This window comes from Marmota monax, unplaced genomic scaffold (genome assembly GCF_021218885.2).
Source record: "Marmota monax isolate L192 unplaced genomic scaffold, Marmota_monax_Labrador192_F-V1.1 WCK01_AAM20220418_F8-fsc00057, whole genome shotgun sequence".
NCBI classification, from domain to species: Eukaryota; Metazoa; Chordata; class Mammalia; order Rodentia; family Sciuridae; genus Marmota; species Marmota monax.
Window position 1 is genome coordinate 6,244,038 of NW_026693933.1, and position 22,635 is coordinate 6,266,672.

General features: G+C 35.0%; 1 protein-coding gene across 2 annotated transcripts in view; it reads right to left on the reverse strand.

The window, feature by feature from the left end:
- Macc1 (MET transcriptional regulator MACC1) overlaps positions 1-22,635 on the reverse strand; it is a 101,974-nt gene that overhangs the window by 40,784 nt on the left and 38,555 nt on the right. For both annotated transcript variants that reach the window (XM_046463617.2, XM_046463615.2), the window contains exons 2-4: positions 16,255-16,377; positions 12,815-14,844; positions 9,725-9,913 (exon numbers count right to left, since the gene is read on the reverse strand). In XM_046463617.2, the coding sequence (XP_046319573.1) occupies positions 9,725-9,913; positions 12,815-14,844; positions 16,255-16,369 (2,334 nt within the window). In that variant the 5' untranslated portion in view covers positions 16,370-16,377. The remainder of the gene's footprint in view (positions 1-9,724; positions 9,914-12,814; positions 14,845-16,254; positions 16,378-22,635) is intronic.

Here is a 22,635-nt window from a genome sequence, read left to right on the forward strand (position 1 = left end):
GCTGCAGCACTATGAATTGCTATGTATAGAAAAGCCCTGAGGCACACTCAATCATGAAGCATCTTCTCAGTGATGCTGGGAGCAGGAAATACACACAGGTGATGCATAAATTAGAAGGTACAGATTCAGGAGAGATCCAATGATACATCTACTTAGGCACTTAGGCAGAGTGCTATGTAAACCCCTCACATTTGCCAATTTGTACTAATCGCAGAACATGCACTCAGCTCTTGCAATTCAGAGACATTTGGATAGATTGCTGAACCCTAATTAATACTTCTGAAACTATAAAGAGATTTCCTGGAGCCTCCTGGATTAGTTAGAAATGCAAGGAGGGGCATTTCCCTAAAATCATGTGAAACCCCCTGGAGTCTAAACCATAATCTGTTTAGAAATGGGAACAATAGCTTTGGGACAAAAACAGCCAGGCGTTGGTAAACTTCATGATTGGTACTAAAATATGAGTATATTTTGCATATGACTTTTGTTGCTCACTGCAGCAAACTAAACCTGGGTATTTCTTCAGTGTAAAATCTGATCTGCCATATATAAAAATCACTGATAGTTGCCAACACAGATAACACAGAAATGCTCTCATAGCCCCTGAGCAAGGATAATACACAAATTCGTGAAGGTTCCATATTTTTTTTTGCAGGTAAATGGATGGCGTTGGAGAAGATAATGCTAAGTGAAGTCAGCCAATCCCCAAAAAACAAATGTTTTTTCTGATATAAGGAGGCTGATTCATAGCCAGGTAGGGAGGGGGATCATGGGAGGAATAGATGAATTCTAGATAGGGGAGAAGGATGGGAGGGAAAGGGAAGGGAGAGAGGTTAGCAAGGATGGTGGAATGTGATGGATTCATTATCCAAAGTACATGTATGAAGACACGAATTGGTGTCAACATACTTTATACACAACCAGAGATATGAAAAATTGTGCTGTATATGTGTAATAAGAATTGTAATGCATTCCACTGTCAATTATTTTTTTAAAAAAATGAATAAAAAAAGAAATTAAAAAAAAAGAAATGCTCTCATAGTACAAATACAGCAAAAAAATACTCAAAATACTGTTCAAAGTCACTGTTCATTAGTTAGTTTACTTATTAAATCAAGATTGAGTTCCTAGCAGTACAAAGAATCTTGTTACAGCAAGGAATAAAATGATGACTAAAGCATGGCTCTTGCTTTTAGAAGTTTATATCATAGGAGAGAGGCAGATACTTGCACAAACACTGACTCAGTGGGAGGACAGGCAAGACTTGGTAGTCAACAACAGTTAGAAAAAACTAAAGAATTACTATAATTTTAATATTAATGGGGGAGAAAAGAAGACCATCCCATTGGCTGAGAGACAAGATGTTGCAATGAAATAAAGATAGGTTTTGGTGTGGATCTTGTAACTGTATCTGAGTTCCACTGCTTATGGGACGGGTTAACTTGAATCAATTAATCAAATTAATTGAGCTTTGAATTTATTAAATCTATAAAATATGAATAATAATTCCCATGTCTTATGTTCACATGAAGGCAATTCATAAAGTTTCTGATATATGGTGTTATGGTTTGAATGTGAGGTATCCCCCAAAATCTCATGTGTGAGAGAATGCAAGAATGTTCAAAGGAGAAATGGTTGAGTTATGAGGGCCTTAACTGAGTCAGTGAATGAATCCCCTGATGGGATTAACTGAGTGATAACTGAAGGTGGGTAGGGTATGGGTAGAGGAAGAGGGTCATTGGAGGTGTGCCTTGGGGTATATATTTGGTATCTGAAAAATGCAGTCTTTTTCTCTACTTTCTGATAATCATGTGAGACGTTTCCCTCTACTACTCTCTTCTGCCATGATGTTCAGCCTTACCTCAAGCCCTGAGAAATGGAGCTGTGGACTCTGAAACTCTGAGCCGCCAAGTAAACTTTCACTCCTCTATAATTGTCCTGGTCAGGTCTTTTAGTCATAGCAGAAAAAAAAAAAAAAAAAAAAAAAACCAACTGACTAAAACATGTGGTTTGAATTTAATGCTTTCTAATAGGATGTGGAAGAAAGTGAATATGATTTAGTGGGGGCTTCTTATCTGTTGAAGCCTAGTATTACCCTTATTGAATGTGAGATAATGGAGGGAAGTTATATGATAAGAAATTAGAATGGGGAAATAAACCTTTGACTGCTCTGTGGAGGTTATCATCCATCATGCTACAGGAATGGAGAAAAGTGTGCAAGCAGAGGGACACACCAAACAAGAAAATAAAAGGGATGAAACTTCTAAGCCTAACCAAGTCTATAGTTAGTGAATACAATAAGACACAGAAAGCAAGAGAACAATGGTGAGAGGCTCGAGTTGGAGTGATGGAAAATGATGCCAGGTCTTTCATGTTGCAAAAGGCAGCAACTAACAGCATCCCAAGGAGAATATCCAATGATTTACAAGAACCTGTTCACACAAGCTCCCCATGACTGATCACTCACATATCCCCCAACTCCATGTGACATCACATTGTTAGGCCCAAATCACCCATGTTGGGAGTAGTCAAGCCATGGAAATCAGCAAAAGCTATAAATGAGAGCATTTCCCTCTTGGAGAACTGAGTATGCAACATTTTACCACCAAACTACAGAGAATATCCCTTTTTCTGTAATCTCCCTCACTACTGATAATGTAAAGTGATGTGAAAATATAAAGAAAAACTTAGAAAACTCAAGGTTGTTCAGTTGCCTAACCTTTGGTAACGTTGGCGAAAGCAGTTTGAAGAGGATGATCGCAGAGCATACTAGAGATATGATCAAGCAGCAAATAAATTAAAGTCACAGAATAAAGATGTCACATTTGACAGGAGGCTGAGACAGGAGGACTGTGAATTCAAAGCCAGCTTCAGCCACTTAGCGACGTCCTAAGCAACTCAGAGAGGCCCTAAGCAACTCAGTGAGACTGTCTCTAAATAAAATACCAAAAAAAAGGGCTGGGGATGTGGCTCAATGGTTGTGTGCCCCAGGCTTCCATTCTCAGTACCAAAAAATAAATAAAAATAAAAGGAAGTCACATTTGAAATTTGACTATTGAAGGAAGAATGAAAGAGAGGAAGAGGAGGAGGATCAATGGAAAATAGGGGAATTTTTAATAGGAAAAAATCTATAAAAAGTAAATTTTATATAGAAAGGAGATTTTGGTTTGAATTCTAACTCTGCTGGATGGAAAACTTAGGGTTATTGTGGATAAAAGTGGAACATATACAAAACACACAGGAAAAATGGTTAACTTCCTTTAGGCATGAACACAAACATAGAAATTAAGATTATTATGAAGTCGGGGTGAATACTTAGAAGGACAAGTATTAAGAGAAATTGAGAAGGAACAAATATGTCAATATTTATTGCTGATAAAAATACTAAATTTCATTATTTATGTTTTCCCTTAATAAGAAAATACCTTCCTGGTGTGGAAAATACAACTTTTTCAAAATTGAACTTTGCCTTAACAAAACCTAATAAAAACCCAGCTTTCATGAATGCAATAGTCTAATCGGTTTGGGGATTTTTTTGTTTTGTTTTTTGTCTTTTCTGGAATGGATAAATCACATTTGGATTCAAGTCCTTAAATACTTAAACTTTTATTTCTTAAGTCTTTCTTATTTTGTTCTAGTTTTCTTGCTAAAATAAACACATACTATCAAACACAAAAACACACGAGATAACTTTGATATATTAACCAACCATAAACTCTGTGAAATTTTGTTCAAGAATACATATCACTACATTTTATGATACATTAAAGAGAAAATAAAGTTATCCATCTCTAGAAATGTTGGAAGGAATAAAATGGGTAGAATAAATAATTTTCTTTCCAGATTAACCTAAGTCCTATAAAAGCTGGAAATGAGTTGTGAACTGCTAAGATCTCTTCCAGGTTTATGTTACATTCTGTATTTTAAAAGTAGTTTTTCTGCTCTTGCTTAATATGATTAAGGAAAGATGCAGAAATTCTGTATTCATCTCTCAACAATTCAAAAGGAAAGCATGCTTTTGTGAGTTTTTGTTGAGTTTTTCTTAACCACAAAACAAATTATCTCAGGATTCTCATCTCAATCAGAAATATATAAATATTGGATATATAGGCTGTCTTCTTAAGTCTCTAAGAATTTTTAATGTTAATCTTATGGTGTTATGGATTCACCCTTGAATAGAAAGCATGAGGCTGATAAAAGGAGAATTGTTCATTTCTCATCTCTGTGCAGTGATTTCCTTCTATAAAGGGCAGTATCAGTAATAATTTAGTCTATCAAGTTGAGCAGTTTTACAAAGTCTCAGCTTTTGTGTGCAAGGAATATATCTTCCCTTTGATTTATCCTCTCAGTATTTGGGGACAAAGTGAAAGATAAGGGAGCAATGGAAAAGTAATACGTGGGATGCCAAAAGAAATAAAACAGGATTAGAGACAAAAATAAAGTTTACCATATTTAGAGTGCTTATTCCCAGAAGCCAATAAGACTTATTAGATAAATGCACTAGAGGATGAATGTGGCATGAATAAAAGCAATTTGGATGTGAGCATAGCATTCTATGTCTTTTTTTTAGCTCATAAAATATGAATAGCATAAAGAATGTAATTGATTTTAACTACCTTTGGATAATTACATTTTGCCACATTCATGGATTAATAATCCACCTACTTTCCTCATAAAATTATAGGAGCAACATTTCATTTTAAGTACCATTAGCTGAAGAAGTATTAAGGCAAGTGTGCCTTCTTAATTATTATTACATGTGTTCTGTCTTAAGGACATCATTTACAATATCCACGTAGGCTTTATATCACCTGCAATTAGTAATTATATAAATGTTATTGAAGAGAAGGTTGCTGTTGTCTTCAAAAGAGAGAAGAAGCTGAAATATTGGTCTGATGCTTAGCTAGATGTTGGAATTCCTTGTGTTTAAATTCTCTAGTAATAGACCTTGGTAAAGAAAACCTAAAATCAAAATCAAACATTATTACATCTAAGTCCATTTAAAAATATCCTTAAAATATTGAGCCTACTATGGTTATTATTTGTATTCATTTTTCAGTGTGGTAATGACACATGATATAGAATTAAATAAAAGGCCACTGGAATAATATGCATTAACAAAGAATTTCATTCCTTTTTTCTTTCTTCCATCATTCCAAAAAGCCAAGTATAATTTTGAAACTGAAGATAGCAGCAACAAGTAAAGAATTGTACAAAGTAGATGACAATTATCTAATATCATTGGGTCTAATTTCCAGCTTAACAATGAAGATTTGAGAGATTATTCTATACATTTTACCACAGTTAAGTGAAACTATGTTTTTCATTGGAAAAAAAAACAAGCAGCAAAAAAGGGATATAAATACCAAGGCTAGAACTAAGCCAGTCCAGATACAGAACCAGACAATTCAATATCCCTGTAAGCAGACCCAGGAATTACACATAAGCCAGAAAAACATATTATTCTAAGGACATTCTTATTGCCTTTTGCAACAGAGATTTTCCAAGGAAAATTAAATGTTCAGCCCATAAGAAAAAGCTAATCAGCCAAGACATTTTCTCATTTTTACCATGCATTAACGTTCTGCCAGTTTCTCAGACTGCTTGAAATTATTGCTGACTTTTTCCTCACCTGCATTCTTTCTCAATCATATTACTAAAAAATTACTATATTTTATTCTCTTTTCCAAAATAACTCACTATCATAAAATGGTCAAATTCACCTCTTCCTCTTCATTAAAATAACAGGTATTACATATTTAGTGATTACAATATGCAATGCTGCAGTCAGGCTGGGCAAATAACCGGGAGGTGACAAGCAACTTGAAGGTTGAAGCGGGAACTGCTTTATTGCGGGGAAACTCAGCGGGAACTGAGCAGGAACACAAGGTAGAGGGCACCCTAGGTAGCAGGAGCCGCTTTATTGTGGAGCAGCAGAGGTATCCTAACTGATTACACACAGCTTGACTCAACTAGCATCATCCAGATACAGCAATCAGCCAATAAGGAATCTCTACCATCTTAATGGCTCAGTGGAGTTGCCTCACAAACCACTCCTCCTGGCAAACTGCCAGGCGCCATCTTAACTTGATTTGCAATCCCCAACCATGCAAAGTGATTGTCACAAATATTTTTATATATTAACTCATTTGATCCTCAACAAAAATTTGACATCTGATAAATAAGATAATATTATCCACCTCATTTTACTAAAAAAAAAAAAAAAAAGTCCTACAAAAGTCACTTGCTCAATGTTCTAGGCTAACACTTTGGATTGGGAATTCAGGCCAGGAAGCTTAATCTCTATGATTTGGAAGTCATTCAATACTCTCCTGCATTGACCCCATCATATGTGCCAACCACATCTCCCAATGATTATTAAGGCGAACCCTCACATCTTCTCTTCATTGGTCTCTAGAACTGACTAGTTTCCAGAAATTCTGAATTCCCAATCCTCTCCAATTATTTGAATGTTCCTCATCCTTTAGAACTAGGACATGTCCCCTGATTGTTCCTGGCCACTTTAATCTTTTCTAAATTCAATAATTCATCATTATCATCACCAACCTAGCACGCTAGTTAGGACTTTGTATAAGACAAAGTGGATTTGAATTTTATCTATGTAACTTAACAACCACGTAACTCTGGGTAAAATTATACAAATGTGCTCAAACTTATTTTGTATAGGCATAAATGGGATTTTAATAATGTATTCCTTACAAAGTTTGTTGATAGAAATGAGACATTATAATTAAAAAGCTCATAATGATGAACAGACATCCAGTAATAGTCAATAAATTGTAACTATTATCATCCTCATCTACTAATATATTTCTTTAAAAACTTGTTAGTCAAATATTGACAGTTTATCCCAATTCCCAAACCAATGTTCAATTCAGCTTTCAATAGAAAAAAAAATTCATTTTTCATTCTGTTGGTGATTTCTGTAGTTCCTAAACCAATGGTGAGAACTGAGAGACCCAGAAAACATGCTAAGTGTAACACTGATTAAAACACTGAGGGCATAGATACAAGGGAACAACGCTAAACAAGTGGGAAGAATTCCATGTAGAAACTTTCATTCACTTAATAAATAAATAAAATTAACTATTTGAAGATCATCTACTTTCAAGTCTTTAAGGTAGACCTAGAAAAAAAGTGCCATGAACAATCCAGTTGCCAGTCAGAAAATGAAAAGGAATAAAGAATGCTCTTAAATGATACAAAAGAGAGTCAGACCTGCATTGACTAATTAAATATACCTTTGTGTGCTGAGTGGTTTCTAAGATGGATAAAATATCATGATTAGGAATGTTGGCTTCCCTGGACTTCCACAGGAAAGATGGCTTAATGTGGTACGTCAGATGAAGCATCCTCCAGAAGCATATAGGTGCCTTTGCTTGAGGTGGGGCTCCATGGGCTAAGGGGACTTCAAATTTGTACTGAACCTTATGGAAGGAGCATTTTCTTTATTGTTAAGCAGGTAGCCAATGGAAAAGTGTTATAAAGAAATTATTGCTATATATGATAACATTCCCCAGGCCTATTAATATTTTAGCACAAGCTGGGCATGGTGGTGCGCACATGTGATCCCAGCGGCTCAGGAGCCTAAGGCAGGAGGAGGCCAGCCTCAGCAATTAGCAAATCCCTGTCTCAAAATAAAAGATTAAAAATGGGCTGGGGATGTGGCTCAGTGGTTCAGTCCCCCTGGGTTGAATCCCTAGTACCAAAAAAGAAAAAAAAAAAAGATTAGCACAGAAATTCCCCAAATCCCTACCACTTTCCCTCGTAAAATCCAACTTTAAAAAAAAAAAATAGCCTATTTTTCTAATACTTTATTTACTTCTCTACATTTAAATCTCTAAATATCCTCAGAAAAACTTCAGTGAATTTGCACTAACTTTTTCGGAAAAACCTTGGCAAGAGTTACATCTTTTTATAGTATTAACAGGCTGAAATACCTGTACAGTTTTCAAAATAAATATTCTGAAAAATGTATTTTGCTTATAATCAGATTCTAAGCTTTATAGTTTTGTTTTTATGTAGGAATTATAATGCCGTTAGAGAAATTGAGTAATATTTCTTAATTTTAAGTTTGGGAGATGCTTAATTTAAAAAATGGCAGCCTCATATGTCTCCAAAAACAAGATTTTTCTTCTTGTTGCTAAAAGCTTATGTTGTTATTAAAAAACTTAATTTTCAAAATACTTCCAGAACCTCTGCCTGGTATATATATGTCCATTAAACACAATAAAGATAGAACAAAGGCAAGAGAGAGAAGTTGAAAAGAAGACAAAATCAGTGAAAAATCCCAAGTAAGGGCACTGACACACTTGGAGGGCAATTTTGGAGCATATACCCCTAGGAAGTGAAATAAAGGAAACAAAAGTAGCACCAGAATCACTAACCTGGATTCCTCCCTGTCCTAATGCTGGTTCCTTCCTTCTGCATCCCCTACTTGGAACTAATAACTGTGTGTTCTGAAATCAACTACTTGAATTATGAATGGATCATATTTAAGAATCAACTCCTTTCAAATAAAAAACCTTTTACAGCTATATTTGGTTAGGGGGAAAGAAATTAGCATACATTTCCTCGTTAGTCTGAGTGGCCTAACCGGTATAAATCCCTATAGGTTATTTGGAATGGCTTTAGTTTATACACCATGGATTTTTCTAACTATTTAATAACATGTTCAGAGTGAAGATTGTTAGTATTAATCACAAGAAACTGAACTATAGCCCCTAGGAGAACAGCTAGGGGCTTTCCTCTTTGCTTCTGAGTATGCATCAGCCCTAGGCACAGACTTAGACATTTATGATTTGGGCTATGCAAAAGTAAATAATGGAAAAGTGTGCTGTTGGTTGGTTCCCATCAAGACTGGGGGGAGACAAACTATAAACAATTAGAAAGAAGCCAGATGCTTAAGGAGGCTGATAGAATAAATAACTTTCCAATTATTCTCAAGAAAACTCTTTAAAAATAGAGTATTAAGAAAAAGGGGGGGGGGGAGGTTGTGCTTTCAATAAGACAACTTTTTAGTCAGTGAAATGAAATATTCAAATCTGAAGAGCACATTTCTCATAATATTGTTTTTTTCCCCTTTGTAATGACTTTTGGTCTTTTGTCTCATCTACTAAACACTTATGTCCATTTCATGCAAGGCACTTGATACTATAGTATCAGAAATACCTGTACAGTTTACAGAGATAAATGTAGTTTACGAGGGGAAAATAAGTCCTCAGTTCTTAGCTCCTCCTGGCTAAAGTGATTTGGAGTCCCTGATGGAGACCCAGGCTCCAGGAATTTGGAAGCTGGACTGAAGATACTTTCTGCAGCTGTTGGGATTCTGATAAGGAGTTCTGGTGTTTTTACTCTTTGTGGAAAGGTTTCTTTGTCCTGATCACGCAGCTAGAATAGTTGTTTCACAGAAAAAAAAAAATTACCTCAAAACCTTAATAATGAACTCTATGCCCCCAAAGGAGGTGGAGAACATACATTTTGCTTCTACCAGGTCAAATTTAATATAATAGAGAATATTTTCTTAAACTTCAGTATCTTGAAATGCTTCTCATTTGAAAGATATAGAATATTTTATATATGCTCATCACTGAAATATTTGTACCCAGTTAATCCATGGATGTGGTCTGGTCTTGATTGCATTTTCTTTACATGTTCTGCAACTTTTCACTATTAAATTAGACATATAAAAAAAAAATCTCACCTCGGTAGCAACATCTCCAGTTTTTCCACGGTGAGGAATTTCGTATGCCTCCATTTGTTGCTTGGTGAGTCTTACTAACTTTTCAGCAAGTTCCCTCCAGCCTTTTCCAAGTTTGACAGCTGAAGTCAGAATAACAGCTTCTTGGAGAAGATGCACTACCAACCCTTGACAGTCGATCTTTAGCAGAGCCTGCAGCAGCAATTATATATCATAATTAAAAACAACTCATTTTGATTTTTTCCTTTCAATTAAAATTTTTATTACTTATTCTAGAAATTGGAGTCGTTCTTTTCACCACACATATAACTAAGTTTTCTGAAATCTAAATATTTGATTTACTGTTACGCAAATTCAACACACATACTTAGCATGTGTGAGGTTCTGAGTTCAATCTCCAGCACTCTTCCTCCCACAAGAGTCTAAAATTTCCCAGAATCATGCCTATTGCATATGAATCAGGTACTCCGGCTTGGAACGAAGCTAATGACATTTATAAATTTTTAAAATAACCAAATACCTCCCTCCAGTAATGTAATTGTGTTAAATATAAACCATAAGGTATTAAAGATAAAACACAGTCTTCTACATGCAAAATGGAAAACCACCACTCTTTCTTCCTTTTTAGGCATCTGAATTTTTTCACTCACCATGTATGTTTCAAACAATTCTGTAAGTTGCTGTTCTGCTTTGAATACACTTTTAAAAATGTGATTATATCTATGTATTCTCTTATCTGGTCAAATAAGCAAAAAAGAAAAGCAACAACAACAAAAACGTATTTAGCAGCTTCTCATTACTTAGTGGCACTTGGAACCTTTATCTACAAACACAGTACAATAAGTACAAATGAATGACCAAATTAGGTAACTACTGAAGTTGCAAAGTGTGTTTATTCTCATGTAAATATACACATAGAAGGGCTGCCTGTGGTTTTATACAGAGACTAGACTAAGCCATGCATTTCTACTGAGAAATTACAGCCTCAGTGAGAAGCAATCCAAGTCAGCAGGACCCTGAAGGACTTTTAGTAATGTGGAATGGCTTTATCGCTCCACAGTCCAGTTGTTGTTATTTGTTTTTCTAGCAAAAAGAATCTTTTTGCTTGAAGTCATAAAACCTGAGTTTAAAATCTGTCTCCACAAACTATAAGACTTCAAATGAATTATTCAATAGAATTTTCTATATAGCCATAGAAAATTTTCTATGTAGCCATAGAAAATAATGATTTAAAAATCGATATAGTGCTAATACCACTGTCCAATGATTAATAAATATGAAGATTAAATCAGATGCTGAAGGACTTCACAGAGTGTCAAGTATATAAGGACAGCCACCCTTTAATTTCCTAGTTTGGCCAGTTCTTCAAATTTATATACAGTCCAAGGGGGAAAAATAAAAGTGTGTCCATTGTACAAAGAAAGATTGAAGAGACAAGAATGTACCCCCACTTCACACTCAATCACTTTCCTGTGAGATGGCCTAGCTTATGCCTTCCATTCAGGAGTCTTGAATCCTGCATAGGCACTATAGGAGTTTAAGGGCTCCCTTGGGACCTACTTTTATGAATGGGTTCTCCACCATAATTTTCTATGTAGCCATTCAAAGTACTGTATTAATTATCATACTCCCAAAATGCCCAGGTATGAGTAGGCTTAAATTTTTAGGTCATTGGGCCAATATGACTAAGAGTTCCACTGAAGAAAAAGAGAGCAATTTCAATTCAAACTTGTCAATACATACTGAATGTGAGCTCTGAGAGGTAACATGCTATTGCAAAATGCACATGAGCTTCCACCAGGCAGCATGGCCTCTAACATTCAGTCTCCAAAGGCCCAGATTATGTGAGATTGCAGCATATCATAATAAAACTATTCACTTACAAATGAATAGTGGGCCTTTTAAACTTTAACTACTCTTGGTATCATTTTAGAACCGTCAAAAATATTGAAGGGAAGGAAAAGTTTTTTTTTAATATTTATTCCTTTAATATATAAATTATTGTTAATGTCACACACTAAATTTCTTCTCTAATTATTTTTACTCATTTTTAAAAATTATTTTTAATTGTAGTTGGACATAATACATTTATTTTATTTATTTTTATGTGGTGCTGAGGCTTGGACCCAGGGTATAGCATATGCTAGATGAGCACTCTACCGCTGAGCCACAACCCCAGTCCCCCTTTTTTCTTCCTTTTATACTTTAAAACTTTACTCCTCTGTTATGAACCCACTTGGATAATTTCACTCATCTCCTATAGGGCACCATTTTTCATTGTTATGTGTAATGTCATTGTTGTTGTTATTTGTTTAGTACACACTCCAACACATGTACCTATACAAACCTTTTTTTTCTACACACAAACACACATATAGCTTTGTTTCAAGAGGGTATTAGCTATCATCATTATTGTTTAAAAAATAAATAGTTCAATAATTTTTAGAAATATGGTCTTGATATTTTAACAAAATATTGAATTTCTACTTCAAAGACAAAACAATTCTTTATAACTCTCCCCTGAGCCTTCCACTGGGATGAATACCATGCAGAAAAATGTTGATCCTGAGACTCCTATTCAAATAGGATTTAGAATCACCAATATCATTGCTTGGGTTATAATGTATTGCACGAAGAAGAAAAAAATGCTAAAGTAAAGGACATTGATTAAATGTTTGAAAAAAGAAAAACACTGAAAAGTAGACCTCTAGCAATGGCCAGGTTAGTTTTGTTTAAGTTTGCTTTCACATTATGGAGCCATTCTGATATTTTAGGGCTATCTAAATATTTGAGAGAGGAAGAGAAGAAAATGTCTTATAAGTTTTAGGCCCAGCACAAACAGAACCTTTAATCTCCCTTTAAAAGATAATCTTTGGGGCCTTATTTTCTGAGAAAAAATCACAACTGAATCTCAAATCTAAAAAACCCAATTGTATGATCCTTTAGGATAGGTTCTATATTTGTTATGAAGTGACTTCGACTTATGTGAAGCTGTCTTTTTTAAAATATATATATTTCCCCTCTCACATGTTTGGTTAAAAGTTAATAAAATTTTCTGTGGTAAATAAATTACTATGATCAAGCAATACTCACCACAATAAGTTCATAAAGAAACTTCCTTGTATTTCTGTCTCCATGGCAATCTTCCTTTAGCTTCTTGACAACATAAGAAACCTTTTCTGATTCTTTGTCTGCTTGCATTTGATCAAAGTTTTCCAGTGCCAGATGAGAGTACCCCAGGACACAGGCTAAAACTTTCCAGTCATAAACTTTTTCTAACACCAAGGTCAATACAACTGAATATATATAAGTCAGTTTTTTAAAGGGCAGGGCAATTTGCTCAAGAAGATTCCTGGTTGTAAAGATACTATCAGACACAGACATGACTTGTTCTTTTGAAATCACCTTGACATTTTTGCAGTGCACAAGTCCAATCTTCCCTCTGAGGACTCCCACATACCATTCCTTCACTTTAGACTGCCCCATGGCCTTTACCTTACCTTCCCCAAGAAGAGCTATCGTGTCCCCTTTGAAATATTCCAGAAAGTAGTCAATCTTGTTTTGTCTGAGCACTGTCTTCAGGGTTACCCCATAGTTGGTAAAGTTCAATTTTTTATCTTGGAATGTGGGATATTTAACAAGCACTGATGAGAATAAAGGCGTGGACTTTTCCTCTTTCTCCTTGTGCAGATTTGAGAGCCTTTTTAGGTTGGGAGCCGGATCAGGTGAAGTGATAAAGAACTGTGCAACTGGTCTACCATTAGGAGGCTCCACCTGAACACGGAAAACAAACAAGTGCATCTCTCTGCAGTCCACTAAAGAAAAGAAAACTGGTTGATGAACCACCTCACCTGATTCCAACTGCTTTTGTTTAATTTGTTTCCCATCTTCTTGCACTTTTACTTCAAAATCAGGATCACATGAAAACACAGAAATATTTAAATCCTGCGGCTTGTCAAGCAAAAACGAATGCCTTCCCCAGAGCTGAAATACAACAGGAGATGTGCTTTTTCCATCCTTTTTAATATCAGGGATTGTAAGCTTTCCTGGAATATAGCTATGTCCACAAACTGTGAAAATAGCAGTGAAATTGGGATGGATGTATTTGGGGCCATAAATTGCAATTGAGATGGTTTTGTGAATGTAATCCCAAATGGTGGCAGGTGATGACTGAATAGCTTTAGGTTGTGCAGCAATCACTAGATACATCACCTTACTCAAGTCCACCAGCTTGACTTGGATGGTGTCTTTATAAACATAGCAGTTGTTTAATACTTTGAAAGGACCCTCTTTGACCAGGCTGTGTAAGCACACCATTTCTGTCATCACTTGACTGAAAGGATCCTTTCTTACTTCAGCCCCAATTTTCATTTCTAACAAAACAGCTTCCATTGTATTAAGGTTGCTTAACATGATTTCCAACAGAGGGCTTACAGTGCATGAAAGATCATTATTAAGCATTTGTGGAGGATCAAGAAATGCCCTTAGAGATACCTCTTGGAATTCTCCCACAGCTACATGACCTTGGGGCACATGGACAGTGATGTCTGACTCAGGTAACTGTACGGACCCTCCTTGGTGGTTGAGTTTACAAACTGTGATTGTCTCTGCAACTTGTGTTTGGGCCCATCCAGGACTCTGATTCATTGTATTCAAATCCAAGCAGGAGCGAGCCAATTGGCGTTGACTTAACCAAGCCATTTTATAAGCCTCTCGATCATTTTGAAGCCATTCTAAGTCTTGTGCTAGGATTTGGTCACAGTCTTGCATACTCTGATGAGTACTCGTGGTGTCATCTAAAATGCCCAGAAGTTCTGAAACACTTTTGGATCTTCCTGATTTTCTTAAGGGAGACTTGCTGAGCAACTGATGCACATCAAGTTCATCATCAGAGGAATCAAAAGAATTTCCAGTTTCAATTTCTCTTAAAAAAAGAAAAGGATCTTCTTTCAAAATGGAGATATTCTCTTTCTTCTGGTTATTTCTTATCTGAGTTATATCATCCAGAAATGGGTTAGAAGCAGATAGTTCCTTCCAGAATGGATTTGTAACTTTCAAAGCCTTGTCATCGTGAAGAGGGACAGCATCTGGACAATTGCAAAGCAAGCCTGGGTCTTGCCATTCTTGTTATTTAAATAAAAATAAAACAAAACAAAAATAAGGTGGCAATCTGAGATACAACCAAGACTCATTATTCCCAATAGCTTAAAAATTCAAGATTTACTTTTCACTTTGCTTTTTGCTCTCTAGCCTAGTAGCTGCTACAAACTTAATGTAAAATTTGGTCAAATTCTCATGTAATAAGAATAGGGAAAATTTCTGCCAAATTATTTTGAGTAAAGGTAGAGTTATTTTATCTAAAGACATCATTGTACATAAACTAAACAAATATCAAACACTTCAGACAGTAATACATTTAACACATTTCCTTGAAAATGACTTACACTGGTATTCACTTCTGCCTTACTATTTTATGTTTCATCTTCCCAAAATGAACAAACTGAATTCAATTATCTAGATTAGATATTATTAGACCCTACACAGTAGGTCTAATTTTATAAAACAAGCCACTGTATTAGACAGGCAGCAAAAAATTCTTAGATTATTTTCTGAGAATGTTGTATTGATAAATTTTAATAACATTGAATTTCTGTGTGAGAGAGAGGAAGAAAGAAGGAACATTGAAAAAATAGACCATTGTTGGATAGTGCTTGAAGGAATTTGTTGAACTTTTGTGAACTTACAATGACATATTATTGCTTTAGAAACTGAGTGTTTTGAGAATTATAACACACGAAAATATTCATTTTCATAAAGAATTTCTATATATCCCACAATGTTGGAGACATTTTTTTAAGGTTTAGAGTGAATCATACTTAGCCATTTCTAAGAAAATATTAGTAAAGAATCTGGGGACTTTGTGAAACTGGTGATACTTTGGAGAAAATGAAAGCCAAAATGGGCAATCAAATCATCCAAGTTTCTATAGGAAAAAAGAAAGAAAGAAAAGAATTCAAGTAAACTTCTTAACTTTTTGGTTTACTATTTGTAGAATGGTTATACATTAAAGTGTTACATATTAAAAATTAGAAAATAAAAGTAGTTTTTCTTCTATTTCTACACTGATTTTCAATCCAATGACTCCTAATTCTTAAAATTCATTTTTTTTCTCTAGGTTCAATTCCATTGTTTTCTGTCCCAGGAAGTTTTCTTAAATCCCTCCATCTTCCAAAGATCTCTTTTATCCCAGATTCATTCTATTTGTTACATATACTACTCATTTTTTAATGTTTTTGCATTTTTATAAAATTTATTATTATCTGATTATAAGATGTACATTTTTTGCATGTCTTCAATAATACTAGAACAATTCTGTGATAACAAGAGGATTTTATAATTCTTTTAATCTCCTGTAGCAGGAGGTAGAACTTCAGGACTTATTGGTGAATTTTAGAAGTACACATTCAGTAGCTATTGATGATGGATCTGATTTACTTACATGGAAAAATTACAATAGTCATACATTTCTGTACCTGTAATATTGCAATTTTTTGAGAGGTTTTCTCCTTCCATGTCAATCAAATTTCCTTCAGCTCTACTTTGTGCAGTTCCTCCTGACCAAAAATGGGCTATTTCACAGATTACCATTTTCCCACCTAAAAGTAAATAGATATGTGTTTTTTGTAAGCATCCATGTACATATTGGCAGAAGAAACAAATTTAAAATGGTGATAGATATTTAAGTAGACAACTGCATCTAAAAAATACTTTAAAGTAGAAGACTTACTTCTGGTAGGATAATGGACTAGATATGTATTATCATGCTGTTGAAAAATGCTCAGATTATGTACTATACCAACAAGGAAACCTGGAAATACATTACCGAGCCCATAAAAAAATGACTAATGGAAACCCTAAGAACAACAAAAAAAGAATTGTAAGTTGAAATTTCAATAAATAGACCATCTTAATATAATGGTTGGAAGACTAAATATACAAACCTGAAAATCCTCTCCCAAATTCTTCTCTATATTCAATCCAATTACCAGAAAAATCACATTATTTGTGTACACATGTGTAAGATCTTTTTTTTATTTTTTAAATTTTATTTTTAAATTAACAAATCAAGATCGTGTATATTTGTTGTATACAGCATGTTATTTTAAAGCATCTTGTTCTGAAACATTGCTGCATCTATAAACTCTTAAGCTTTGGAAATAATGTGTGTTATCTATCAGATATCAGAATTAATTTTAACTATTCTGTAAGACAAGGTGGAGAGAGAACAGAAGTCGACTCAGGGCACAGAATAAAGATTCCAAAAGCAGACCTGCACTCATAAGAAAGCTTGTTATCTGGCAGAGGCCATGCAAATCGGTGTGGAAGTGATGGATTTCTAATTAAATGGTGATGATATAGTTGGTTGTACATGCTGAAAAGAAATTGCATCAATCACAACCTCATTTCACACACACACACACTTACTCACACACACAAATCATTTCCAAGAGTTTTAGATTTCAAAATGTGAAGAAAAAAAAAAACACTTTAGAATTGGCAAAGTAGAGAATGCCTCCTGAAAAGTATTTATTAAGCACAAACACATAACACGCACACACGCAAAGGCAATCACAAAATGAAAAAATAAGAAATCTTGTTCAGTCAAAAGATATTGTTTACGGAGAGGGGAGGAGAGGGAAGGGGAGGGGAGGGGGGATAGTAGAGGATGGGAAAGGCAGCAGAATACAACATACACTAGTATGGCAGTAGGTAAAAAAGTGGATGTGTAACCGATGTGAATCTACAATATGTACATAGGGTAAAAATGGGAATTCATAATCCGCTTGAATCAAATGTATGAAATATGATATGTCAAGAACTTTGTAATGTTTTAAACAACTAATAAAAAAAGATATTATTTACAAAAAGTAAAAACACAAGCCCAAAACTAGGAGAACTGACTTCCAAAGCACATGACTGATAAAGAATCACTTATTTGTATTCTAAAATAACAAAGACTCACAAAAATTAAAATTAAAACAACACTAAAGAAATTCCTTTAAAAAGATCTAAACAAGCATTTCTCAAAAAAGAAAAAAAAATGAAATATGTCCTATCTAATTGGTTATTAGATAAAGCAAAATAAAACCACATGAAACAAAATTAACACCTATCAAATTTACAAAACGTTTGAAGTCTGGCAACAACAATTATCAACAAAACTGCAAAGCAAAGAGAAATCCTATGCTCTCCTAGAAGAAGTACTAACAGGTACTTGGACTATAATCTGATATTACCTAGAAAAGATGTTTGCAAACTAGTACCCAGTAATTCTAATTCCAGTTATTTACTCTAGTCAAATTTTGTATATGTGCATAAAAAGAGATATTACAGTTGAATGTTCATTATATTATGTTACCAGGAAACTGTTTTTTCTTCTTCTTTTTCTTCTTCTTTTTTTTTATACCAGGGATTGATTGAGGATGCTTAACCACTGAACCACATCCCACTGAGCCACAACCCCAGCCCCCAGCCATTTCACTTTTTTATTTTGAGATACAGTCTTGCTAAGTTGCTTAGGTCCTGAGTAAGTTGTTGAGGTTGGCCTCAAACCTGCAATCCTCCTGCTTCAGCCTTCATAGTCACTGGGATTATAGGTGTTTACCATCACATCCAGCTTAAATCATGGTATTTTAATACAACGGAGTACTATTCAACAGATGAATCACAACTCAATGTACAAATACATGCTAGATACAGGATGCTCATTTGCTGAGACTCCACCTTCATCACATGTATGGTTTCCCTTAGTCCTGTGACAACATGCAGAACTACATATTTAGCATCTGATTTTCAGGTGGAAAAACAAGTCTCAGCTGCTCAGCATAACTAAGCCACCAGGTCAAATGACAAGTGAATGACCCAGAAAAAAATTACTTGACTTATTTACATTATAGCTACCACACCCAGGCCATAGGCCTAACCCAGACCCAGGTTCCCAATGATACATTCCAAGAGCACCCCACCTGCCATTTCACATTTCCAAGGATGAGGAACACTCCTTTCCTCCCTTCTGTGCTAAGTTCTTCCTTAAACTCACCCGCCCCTTTTTTTGGTCATTCTTCTTTCAAATTCTTGACTTTCATATTAAACAAGTCTATTTGATTTTTTTTAAATGTAAAATATTTTTTGGTATATGAGAAAATAATATATTTTTCAAAATGAAAGAAAGGAGAAGAAGAGGAGAAAAAGAAAGGGTAAGGAAGGGGAAGAACATGTTTTGCAAACATGATGAATAAACAACAAAAAAAATTATCTCGTAAGGTTAGGCATGCTTAAAAACAAACAAGCAAACAAATGGTACAGTAATATTTTTTTTTCCTGCTAGGGAAAACTACATCAAAAGCTTGAGTGAAAAATTGAATTATACAATATGCAAATTGCAATGAGACTTCAAGTTTCCTGGCAGCTCTTTAAAAATTCTGTGGCTAGTTTTCACCAGATACAATGTTCAAAATTTTGAGTATTTAGCACTACCATAGGTAGTCAAGACTTTAAGCAGGAAAACTGAGCTCAAATCCTTCAGCAAAATTTAGCAACTCAAATTAAGATGAAAGGGAAAAAAAGTTTAAATAGAAAAGTATTTTTAAATAGATAAAGTACATTTTAAATAGAAAACCAACTCTTTCATTTCTTGTGAAGAGCAAAAATGAACAATTTAGACCCAGTATTCCTTTGAAGCAGATAATTGTTGATGTAAAAAAAAAAAAAAATAGTCATAACCCAGGAAGAAAAGTTAGAAGTCCTCAACCACAGGAAAGCCAGGACGGGTGCCTGACACAGATGTACAGATGTGATCCTGAGTCATGATTACATTTCAGAAGCAAAGGCCCAAAGTAGTCATTGGCTGTAATTCCTTGTGGAGCTGCCTTTTCCTTCAGTCACCCAAGCAGATCTTAACTGTCCTCCAGAGCTGTTCTTCTAAACTTGTACCAGAAGCACCTGATGGATTTAATCAAACACAGCAGCTGGAACCACCCAGGGTTTCCTATCCAGAAAGTTTGAGGACGTATCTAAAAATCTGCATTTCTAATAAGGTTGTCAACTGATGCTAATGCTATGGATCTCAGGGGCACATGTTGAGAACCATGTTCTGAAAACATTTGGGGATTTTTTTTTCCCCACTGGCTAACTATTTTCCCTATTTCCACTGTCCCCCAACAAATCCTCCAGCTCCTGATCTTTCTTTACACAGGCGCACGCGCACGTGCGCTGGAACACACACACACACACACACACACACAACCCATAGTACTAGATGCTAAATCTGGATATTTTTTTCATGTGAATACAGGGAGTATTGTCTATAGAAGCATGAGTCAGTCTTTTTTGGAATGAGTAAATGGGAAAAGAGAAGCCTGCTGTCCATTTAATCCAGGACACTTTCTTTTAGATGTGCCTTTGACTTATTCTGGTATTGTATGATGCATTATTTTTTTCCTCAAAAAGCTAATGAACAAAGTTTTGCCCATCATTTATTTTAGTATTAGAACTATGCCTTAAGCAACTGAGGAAATTCACCAAATATACAACTTAATAAATGTTCTGAGAAGGTATTTTTGAAGGGGGAAGTGGGTGGGAAAGGATATGGTATTTGGAAAGAATAAAGGGAAACTATCTTTTAAAAGAATAATTTCTTTAAAATGTCTTCTTTAATGTGTTTGTAGTAGTCTTTATACAGTGAAAATTGTTATTGCTAGCCATAGGCAAGTTCATGGTACTTTTCAATTTGTCTTTGAGTACCTCAGACCTCTCTGATTGCCATGGACCATACTTTTTTTTTTTTTTAACTCTTCATAGGATCTGAGCTGCATTTAACTCTTGATCTATGTGTTATGAAGTCATGACCATATTGGCTACAACTTTTGTAGGTGACAGCAGAGTCTAAAATGTCAGAAGAGCCATTGTTGGATCAATAGACTTCTCCTTCACCCCTCAAAACCAAACCTACCCAAATGCTACATTAACATGTAAAAGCAACTGACTAAAGAAAGACTGAATGGTCCAAAAAGGAATCAAAATCAGCAATAATATTCACCTGGTATAATCTGTTGGACATTACCATGGTGTGTGTCCTTACTGGATTACCCCAGGGCACCTTATAATGAGCTAGTGACACCATATGATTGATGATACATATACTCTAACACCAGTTATTAAGTAGTTTGAATATTTGTTACTCTAATCATTCTGACCAAATATTTCAAAGACCAGACAGTCTGGCAGGGCAAATTTCAGCACTCACTTTTCCCCAAGAAATAATAAAATGACTTTAGACAATTATCCAGGTAGGGCAGCAGGGATGATGCGTTAGGCAGTATTAATAATTCACAATAATTTCTATGATGGCTCTAACCCAGAGCTCAAAACACTTTATCAATACACCATCTTGTTAATGTTACCATGTCAAGATGCCTATCACTTCTTTATATTTTATTAACCTTCCATCATTAGCAGAACTAAAGTTCAGGAAAATTACAATCATTGTGCAGTGTAGTGTGACATTAATGAGCACAAATCAAGAACAGAGAAATGATAAGTCAGGAATTGCTGTATATCTAGCTTACTGATGTAACATCCCCAGAAACTTCATCCTGGAAGAAAAAGTGTACAAGACTCTGAACAGACACACACACACACACACACACAAAAAAAAAAAAAAATCTAAAAATTTAAAAACTAATAATTATTAAAAAAAAAAAAAAAAAAAAAAACAGCCAGGTACAGTGGCACATGCCTGAAATCTCAGCAACTTGGGAGACTAAGGCAGGAGGATCTCAAGTTCAAAGATAGTATCAGCAACTTAGTGAGATCCTGTCATCTGAAAATAAAAAGAAAAGAAGAACTGGGGATATAGCTCAGTTTTAAAGTGATTCTGGCTTCAATCCCCAGTACCAAGTAATCATCATCATCATCATCATCATCATCATCATCATAAGAGCTATTAATTTTTGAGAGCTTCCCTACTCTTAATACCATGTATAGATAATCACATTTATTACTTGCAACAATTATATCATTATTCCCTTTTTAAAGAAATATAAATTAGGGATTTTGTATGCCCAAGAATATAAAGCTATTCTAAAAGAAAGTCAATGTTTCAACTTAAGGACACTGAATCCTAAAGAACTCTACCATGTTCCCTGCAGAAGGGATAGACTCTCTCTTCCAGAGGAAGTGACAAGGGGTCTCATATTTTCAGTGAGCACCAAGCCCTGAAAATTATGTAGCTATCCTGGTTCACAGGGTTGACAACCCTAACACTTCACACCCAGAGAATGGCTGAAATTACAGGTGGCCATGAAGAAGGGAGAAAGGCATTATTTTAAGTGAAAGAATGTTTTACAGATGATAAAACCAAGTTGCCGAGAGGCTAATTGATTTGCCTAAGGTTTAAGTTCATCACTATCAGGTTTAGGAAATCAACTGCCATTGCCTGATTCTACAATTCATAAGAAAGAAGAAGCATATGAGAATGGCTTCCCCCATTTACATGAACTCTATAAAGTATAAAATGAGATTCTTTAACACTTTTGCTATGTTATGGCAAAAATAATAACAACTTAGATTTTAAGACTTGAAAGCAAAAATGATAAAAGGTTTAATCCTAGCATCCAGTGAAAGTAAACTATAGTGGTCTCCAGCTCTGTGCTTCCCAGCAATCACACCTCATACCAAGCAAGGGTTCTTGGGATGTGAAGTCCACTGGCAATGTCAGTCCTACTTGCTTTGACCTTACTGCATGTGTTTAGCATCTTGCCTTCCAAGTCACAGGGCAGAGCTCCATAATCAACATTGGAAAATGGATAAGGCATCTTTCAAAAGTTCAGAAGGCAGTCCATGAACACAGAAAT